Source organism: Alosa alosa, chromosome 14 (assembly GCF_017589495.1).
Source record: "Alosa alosa isolate M-15738 ecotype Scorff River chromosome 14, AALO_Geno_1.1, whole genome shotgun sequence".
In the NCBI taxonomy this organism is placed as follows: domain Eukaryota; kingdom Metazoa; phylum Chordata; class Actinopteri; order Clupeiformes; family Clupeidae; genus Alosa; species Alosa alosa.
This window is the reverse complement of record NC_063202.1, coordinates 20,623,505-20,632,925: the sequence shown is the minus strand read 5'-3', so window position 1 is coordinate 20,632,925 and position 9,421 is coordinate 20,623,505. Positions and strand designations below refer to the sequence as shown.

Here is a 9,421-nt window from a genome sequence, read left to right as displayed (position 1 = left end):
ACACAGGGCAGCAAAAACTTTGATTCAAAATTGGCGACCCTGGTCGCTGTGGATGACCTCTGCTGTTCCGAACCTGCTGAACATGCCCTCTATCAGTGCCTTTGCCACTGTTTCAGCCTCCTGGTCCGGTAGAGCATAGGCTTCCGGCCATTTCGTAAAGTAGTCCATCGCACACAGCACATATTTGTTTCCTCTGTCTGATTCAGGAAATGGGCCCATTATGTCCACACCTACCCTCTCCATCGGTGCCCCTGATGTTTGTTGTTGAAGGGGGGCATGGGATTGGTCCAGGGGTCCTTTGTGTGCTGCACATGCATCACAGCGTCGACAAAAATCTTCAACATCCCGACGGTGCTGACCCCAATAGAACCCCTGGCGTAGCCGATGGAGAGTTTTAGAGCCCCGGTGACCAGAACCAGAATATCCATGGCAGGCCCCCAGCACAGCTTCTCTGAGGTCTTTTGGCACCACAACTTGCCACCTCTCCTCTCCAGTGGCTGGCTCCTTCCACGCACGCTGCAGCACCCCATCAGACAGGCGTAGCACATTGAATTTACTCCACAGACTCTTTGTGGCCACCGACAGTCCTGACACAGCCTCCCAGGGTGGTCTGTGCCCGCTGAGGACCCACTGACGCACTGGCCTCAGGTCTCCATCCTCCTCCTGATGGGCGGCCCACTCAGCAGCATCCACCACCTGCAGCGCACAGCATGTCGGCTCAGCAGCAGTCTCCTCGCCTCGTAGCTCTCTCTCTCTGGCATCCTTTCTGTCGCAGTAGCTACAGCCATCCACAGCACATGGGCGCCTGGACAAGGCATCCGCATTAGCGTGCTGAGCCCCAGGCCTGTGCACCACAGTGAAGTGGAAAGACTGTAGCTCCTCAAGCCAGCGCGCTACCTGGCCCTCTGGTTCACGGAAAGACATCAGCCATTGGAGTGCAGCATGATCCGTTCTGACGGTGAAGGGCACGCCACACAAGTAATACCTGAAGTGTCGAGCAGCCGTCTAACGGGCTAGCAGCTCACTCCTCGATCACGCAGTAACGCCGGCCACTCTATTGAAGATGCGGCTGAAGCACGCCACCACTCGTTCTCCTTCAGGCCCTGTTTGGGACAGCACAGCGCCCATGCCAACGTTGCTGGCATCTGTATCCAACAGAAAAGGTAAAGCTGGGTCTGGGGGGGTGAGGACTGGGGCATTTGTGAGGGCCTGTTGCAGAGTGCTAAATGCCTCCTGGCAGTCAGCAGACCATGTGAACGGCTGATTTCTCTGAAGCAGGCGGAAAAGAGGTGCGCCGATGCAGGAAAACCCCTTTACAAACCTTCGATAGTAAGAGGCTAGTCCTAAGAAACTTTTGAGCTGTCTCTGGTTATTAGGGGTCGGCCAGTCTCTAATAGCACAGCCTTTCTCTTCAAGTGTGCTAATGCCCTCACTGCTCACTCTATGGCCTAGAAACTCCACTTCCCTTTTCATAAAATGGCATTTTTCAGGATGCAGTTTAAGCCCTGCCCCAGCTATTCTCCCCAGCACCTGCCTCAGGGCATCTAGCGCAGCCTGGAAGGATTTTCCATGAGCGAGGACATCATCTAGGTACACTAGGCACTCTTGGCGAGGGACACCAGCCAGTACATTGTCCATAAGTCTCTCAAATGTCCCTGGGGCATTGCATAGTCCAAAGCTGAGAACTTTAAACTGCCAGTGCCCCCTGCCAATGCTGAACGCAGTCTTAGGTCTCGACTGAGGAGTGAGGGGGACCTGCCAATACCCACTCCGTAGGTCAAGTGATGAGAACCATGAGGACCCAGACACCAGGTCCAGTGTCTCATCTACCCGCGGGATGGGGTAGCAGTCCTTCCTTGTCACCTTGTTCAGCGGTCTATAGTCCACACAAAATCTCCATCTTGAACTCTTTTTCTTGGGGACCATGACAACGGCTGACGACCATGGACTGTCCGAGGGCTCGATGATGCCCGACTTGAGCATGGCACGGACCTCCTGATCCGCAGCCTCCTGTTGTACCATGGTAGGGGCGGGGGGCGACTTTGATGGCCAGCGCCAGTGTCAATGTGGTGCTGTACTAGATGCGTGAGACCCACCTCATCATCGCTGAGAGCGAAAATGTCTTTGAAGTCCCACAGCAGTTGCCACAGGTTAGTTTGTTGTTGGTCATCAAGACCTGCACAGTTTTTTCTTCAAATATCTCGGCCTCCCCTTCCCTGATGTCCCCCAGCCTTACTGTCCCTGACACCCACTCGGCGTTCCCCGCTCAACCCCCTGTATCACCGCAAGGCAGACTGGGACCAGTCCCAAGAGGCCACAGAGACAGCAGCGGAGACCGTCACGGTTCAATGACTTTTGCATGACCCCTCGAGGGCGAGGGGCTTCATAAAGGGGGGAGCAGTGTGATAACCTGCGAGTTGTGTGTGATAATTGTGTTCTGTTACTGGTCAGTTCTTAAATTGTTGTGTGCCTTTTAGGGGATTTGGGGGGTGGAGTTTAGGAGTGTGCGTGCGTGTGTGGTGTGGGTTCGAGAGAGTTGGTTGTGAATGCCTTGTTGCATGCGTGAGTTGTGGCTAAAACAGCAACTCGCTTGGTTATACAGAGTTTACTTGACTTCAATAAAGTACGGGAAGTTTCCCTCGAATGTGACAAGAGTGTCCGGAGTATCACAGTATTTAACAGTAGCCTTCACAAAGATGTAGAAGTTAGAAGAATAATAATATCAGAATAATTATTGGTTATTAATTCAATGATCAAGATGTAAATCCCCAAACGCCCACTGCGGTCTTCTGATGAGCCTCTGTTGTGTCGACCAGTCTTAAACGCTAGGTCAAATTCAAGACTCTTTTCCTCAGTGGTTCAATGTTGGTAGAATGAGTTGCCCAGTGCTCTTCGTTCTTGTGATAGTTTTTGGTCTTTAGACCTCCCCTTGTCTGAACCGAGACACGTAGGCAGCAATGGCTTCGTCAAGGGGAGGATGCTCAAATTGTGATGCCAGACAATCAGGGACTGGAACATTCTGCAACTCCTCTAAGTATGGCTGGTTGTTGGGCAGTACCTCATCGAAAAGCAATGCCATCATGTTGAAGATGTAGCCTACAAAAGTAAATGTACATTTTGTATATAACTGTGTACAGAGCATTTACATTTATAATAATAATTATTCTTTGAACAACTTACAGTATGTGGCCTGTGTTTTCACTGCCTTCACAGTGTGTGCTCCCTTTTTGGCCTTAGGAAACAGCACCTTTTACCTTAGTTTCCCTGATGTTGTCCTGGCCTGGGTGCGGCCAGCATTTTCGTTGAAATGCATGGCTGCCAGGTACAGCAGCCTGAAAGTGTAAATAGGGTGTATTTGTGTATAACTCTAGCATAACATAGCACAGGTTTAGTGAGGTCCTTTAGGTCAATGTTCAAATTGTTACATAGGTAATAAAAGCTAGAATATCCATTCGTGTCTTTGTTTACTGTATGTTTTCCATTTATAAAAATAGTCTTAGATTGTTAATACATCAAAACATACCTGCACAACATCCCAATGTATGGAAACACAACATTTTTTGGAGTGAAGCGTATGACAAAATTGTGGAAGGCCTCCAGTGTTGAGGTCTGGTACTTCTCCACATCAGTAAGGACCCTCTTATTGGACAGCAGCTTCTCAACTTTGAAGAGGGCTGGAACCTAAATACATTTCGTTAATTAATAATTGAATAACAACAAAAGTAATTATACAACATTATGTACAATGGAAGATTACACACCTGGTTGAAACCATTTCTTGCGATCTCTTGTCTGGCGAACTGGATGCAGGCACTTTGGAAATGCAGGATTGTCGTGAGTGTGTTTAGGCTATTAATAATAATAATAATAATAATAGGCATAATAATGATAATATCAATAATAACGTCACAGTCTATTGAACGTAGGGTAGCCTACTAATTAATCAGTGAAGCATAAATCGCCAAACGAGGAAATGTGAACAAATAAGTTACACATTTAATGAAACACACCACATACATATAAATACTAGCCAATAATTTTACGTGTTGTAGCGCGACAGTGTGGCGTGAAAGGATAGACATCTGCATTTGGGATCTTGCAGTCGTATGTTCGAGCCTGGACTATGTTCATTTTACAATGGTATTGGAATCTTGCATAGCCTCAATCATGAAATATTCCTATGATCGATTAGAACCTGTAGTCCTACTTTTAACTATGGAGACCATGCTTACTAGCCTACCTTATAGGCCCACAGTAGCCTATTCTGTGGTCCAGTGATCTGTTCTTTTTTTCTCCATATGCGCTCTTCCAACACGATAGCCTATATTAGTTGTCTTTAAGCTATGCAAATTGAACAGAGGTCACGCACTGTTTCAATGAATAAGGCAAATAAAGTAACACTGAATACCACGTTGCTTGATTACATTTGGGGTACAAGCCGTTGTAGCTCGATGAGATAGGCTCTTAACTGAACATGGTTCACTGACATTCACTGGAATTTGTGATGGGTTCGACTCACGATGTCCCTACTGCTTTTGTGTTATTTGTCTGAAGATGCGCAGTGATCAATGGCTTAGGCTAAACCAAAATTGTATATTATGTTCTATCAAAACTGGCATCACATAGGCCCACAACACGCTATTTGAAATAAATATCACTTCTTAACAATTCTTATAGGCCCACACATACAGTCGAACACGTATGCTCTCCCATTCCCTCAAATTACCTGTGTGAAACAGGTGAAATATATTTCAGCAAACACCTGCTGGTTGTAGATGATCTACACCATAGCCTATTTAAACCCTTGTGCAATGAGCGGAGATCCTTTGAAACGCATCATGGCAAGAAAGCCAAATTTCACTCCGCAAGAGCTGTCTGTGTTGGTCGATCTCGTCGACCAACACAGACAAGTATTGTTTAGCAAATTCAAAAATGCCAGAAGCAATGCTGCCAAAACTCAGCAGTGGCAGCACATCACGGATCGGGTGAATGCAGTGGGCCTCAGCTGCCGGCGCACGGTGGAGGACATCAGGTCAAAATGGAGGGACTACTCCAGCGTCACAAAAAGAAAGGCTGCAACCCTCAGAAGAGAGAGGGAGCGGACTGGTGGTGGGAGGACCAGTCTGCCTTCCCTCACAGCTGAGGAGGAGAGGGTTGTAGCCATTCTAGGTCCGGAGGCGCTGGAGGGAGTCCCTGGCGGCATTGATATGTTCGCCCGTCGGCGTACGAGCGCACCTGAATCCCCACCGTGCCAGTCACAGGGCCCCTCCACTTCCACCTCCATCCTGCCACAGGGCCCCTCTACTCCCACCGTCACCCCCTCGGAAGACCCCTCCACCCCTTCACAAGACGCCAGGCCACCCCTCCGTTGCCGACGTTCCCTCAGGGCTGCGGTGTCTCCTGCGTCCCCAGAACGGCATTGGTCTGAAAGCCCTCCGACTCCCCTCGGCCGACCCTCGCCTCTCCAACGCAATCGCTGCGATTGCAGCGTGGAGCTCCTGAGGTCGGAGGAGCAGAAGATCGCCATTCTGAGGGGCATCAAGGATGAGCTGACAGATCTGAGGGAGCAACAAGAGCGTCACCATCAGGAGACGATGGCGTATCGGCGGCAGAAATTGGCCTTGGCCGTTTCGAAGCCGTCGTTCATGATACATCTCCCCACTGCCGAAGGTAAGTTCTAGTACTTTGAAAATGGGCTACATTATCACATTCAAAAGATATAGCAGGGTGGCGCAATGGTATCACAACCAACTGTCAATCCGGTGACCAGGGTTCGATTCTCGATAGGCCACTTTGTTATGGGGAAAATTAAATTCAATGACTATGTTTCATGCCCATTAAATGTACCATTTTTTCCCAATGTGGCCCTTGTTATGTGTTTTCATTGTGAGACTGAAAAACTGAATACAGCTACCACACGAGTATTTCATGCTATTTTAAATGAATAGATACAATGTTTTTCGATCACTATTCATCCATTGTAGTTATGGAGTGTGTTGAATCAACAACAAAGAAATGACAGTTCACATAGCACCAATGTTAGAATGCGCAAAGGTTTGGAGGATCTGAGCCAGCTGTACCAACAGACACACACACAGAGACATACACAGTGATAGGTGTTGCTTGTTTTGTGTTCTTTCTGCTGCTGAGATGGTGGCAGAGTCCATACTATTGTTTTCAAACACATGTTTCTATTCCCTGAGTGCACTGACATTTCAAGGCCTACTTTATTCCATCAACCCCTCACAGAATGACACAAACATGTTAGTCTTCAATTCTGAAACCTCAATTCTGAAACCTACACACACCGTCACAATGAGGATATTGCATATTGTGGGAAGTACAATAAGCCTTGTAGCACAACATAACATGGGCCCCCACAGAAAACAACATCATCAGAGTGTCTACGGAATGGATGATGTTACTCTTGTACTTATTAAACACCTCTGCGGTCCCCTTGACTCCTCCATTCAGCTCATAATGATCATTCACAGTCCTGAGACATGGACTACATAGATATGGCAAGTAAGTCATGCCTTGGTTTGTAGAACAGGTGTGTGAAATCAATGAAGGATAATTGCAATACAGTGGGAACATATTGATCATTATATTTTAATTGCAACTTACAGATGTGGACCAATGGTAACTGCCGATCAATTAATCAATTCATCACAAGTAATACATGGGGCATTTCCTGTTACTCATAAAAGTTGTGGCAACATGCGAGTCCCTTAGACACAATGGCAGCTCTACAGCGTATTGTGGAGTTGAATCGGCGTCGTAGCGACGTTGTATACGTCAATGCCTACATCCGAACCACATTCAGCCCATTAGACATCCTTTCGGATGAGGCAATCATCCGGAAGTACCGTTTAACAAGGGCCAAAATTGAAGAGCTGGAGCTATTCACCCAGCGACACCTGGTGAGGGCCACCAGGCGCAACTTCGCCTTGTCGCCTAGGGTGCAACTGCTGGCGGCACTGCGCTTTTACGCCACTGGCAGTTTCATGGAGGTATTGGGGGATGGCCTTGGCTTGAGTAAGTCCTCAGTCAGCAGGGCTGTGACAGCTGTCACACAGGCCCTGTTGGATCTCCCTGACAGGATGACCTTCCCCACTACACCAGACACCATCACCCACATCAGCGGTGGGTTTTATGCCATTGCTGGCATCCCACGGGTGATCGGTGCCATAGATGGGACCCTCATCCGCATCAGGGGCCCAAGCGAGAATGAGCCGGGTTATTTCTGCCGCAAGGGCTATCCAGCCCTCAACGTCCAGGTGGTGTGTGACCCCCGCGGAGTCTTCCTGGACATCGTGGCGAAGTGGCCAGGGAGCACGCACGACTCCTTTGTGTGGGCCAACTCCGCACTCTGCCAGGTGGCAGAAGGTGGTGGCTTTGGGGGTGCTGGCTCCTTGGAGACAGTGGCTACCCCTTGCGCCCCTACCTACTGACCCCCATCCAGGAGCCCAACAGCGAGGCAGAGGCGTGCTACAACCAGGCCCATGGCCAGACCCGCGTTGTTGTGGAGAGGGCCCTGGGCATGTGGAAGCAGCGCTTCAATGTGTGAGCAACTCTGCTGGTGGCCTGAAGCTCCATCCTGCCAAGGCGTGCTGTGTAGTTGTGGTGACAGCGCTTCTGCACAACATGGCCCTCCAAGATGGCATCCCACTGCCTGCTGATGAGGAGCTGCTGGTGGAGGAGGTGGAAGAGGTCGTTCCGGTGGCTGCTGCACACCTTCCTGCTGGCCTGGAAGCACGCCGGGAATAAGTTGCACACATGTTTGGCCCCTAAACACCCACTCCCCACAATTCCCTTCCACATTCCCTACCTTTTTTTGCTTTTTGGTTTTTCCCCCTTTTGCTTTTGCTTTGCTTGTGTTTGTTTATTATAATTTCCCCCCTTTTGTTTCTGTTTTTGCATTTGTTTTAGTTTGTATCAAATACTTCACTTTCCCACCATCACTTTCTCCATGATCCCTCCCACACACACACACACACACACGTTTCCCATGAGCCATGACATGAAAATACAAACACAGATTGAAAAGTGACAAACCAATCACTTATCATTCGTTTGCCTCCCATGACATGACGCATACCTGGGCTATGAAGCACAACTTAAATCAGTGAGAATCATGTCCCACTTTGACACTAACCATAGCACTCTGCATACTCACTAATCCACCAAGTCCCAGAGGTGTTAAAGTCCTACAAGCGAGAGGCTACTCAACTTCACCGCAGCATTCTCCAACGTCATTGTACAACATAATTCAGCTATGTGTTCAAAATCGTATAATACTTAGGAGTAGGCTAACTGATACACCCGCTAAACATTGCTTATGATTAGACAATATATAACATCAACACCATTCCACAAGCATACTCGTCTCGCAACCATTGAGTGTAGAACCTGTAACCACTACCATGTAGAGCATACACGCTACCGTCTCTGCCACAGCACACTCGCTTAACCACAGTATTACGGGCTAGGCTACATGGATTCCAGGAATCGTTAGCTATGTGTATGATAAGCAGATGCTTCATCCCAACACACTTAACATACGACTACAATGTAACGTTATCCTTTCTAACGATTACAATGCTAGCCTCACATATTAATACTGTTGGCATTCAAAATCGTATAATAATTAAGAGTAGCCTAACTGATACACCGGCTAAACATTGCTTATGATCAGACTAACATCAACCCCATTCCACAGGCATACTCGCCTCGCAACTAGAAGTGCTAGTTATAGCGAGTGTAGAACCTGTAACCATTACCATGGAAAGCACACACGCTACCGTCTCTGCCACAGCGGTCACAGCATCATTACTTCACCCATAGACTGACTTCACCACAGCATTATAGGCTACTACATGAATTCCAGGAACCGTTAGTTATGTGTATGATTAGCAGATGCTTCATCCAAACACACTATGTAAAGTTATCGATCCTTTCATAACAAATACAATGCTGGCCTCACATAACAATACTGTTGGCATTCAAAGGCTTTATTACCAGATAACTTAACTTAACGGGTGTTCGAACGAATCTGTGCTGACACATTAGCATTAGGCTACATGTAAATTCACGAATAATAACAACACAGATGATTGCGGTCACCATAGCACTTCACCACAGGCCGCTCTGTTGTAGGCTAACTCCACAACACTTCACTTTCCACTGTACCACATAACGTTGGCCAGTAATGTGCAATTGTAGCTTCCAACAATGCCATGGTATGGTATCCCACAGCAATGTTATGGGATCGTTTAATGGCTACCTCTCATCCATCTGTCCTCTGCGTGTTCCGTCATCAGGGTTACGTCGTCTACTATGCTTCTTACTACATACTACAGGTCGAGAGGTGTAGCTGTAACTACACAACTTTACGATGGTGGTTGCGAACGTTGGTTGC

At 48.0% G+C, this 9,421-nt stretch overlaps 1 protein-coding gene across 1 annotated transcript; it reads left to right on the top strand.

Annotated features, from left to right (window-relative positions):
* The first annotated feature begins 4,838 nt into the window (after positions 1-4,838).
* LOC125306943 (myb-related transcription factor, partner of profilin-like) lies at positions 4,839-5,681 on the top strand. Its single transcript, XM_048262599.1, has one exon. It carries the CDS (start codon positions 4,839-4,841, stop codon positions 5,679-5,681), a length of 843 nt encoding a protein of 280 aa, XP_048118556.1.
* Positions 5,682-9,421: the final 3,740 nt, after the last annotated feature.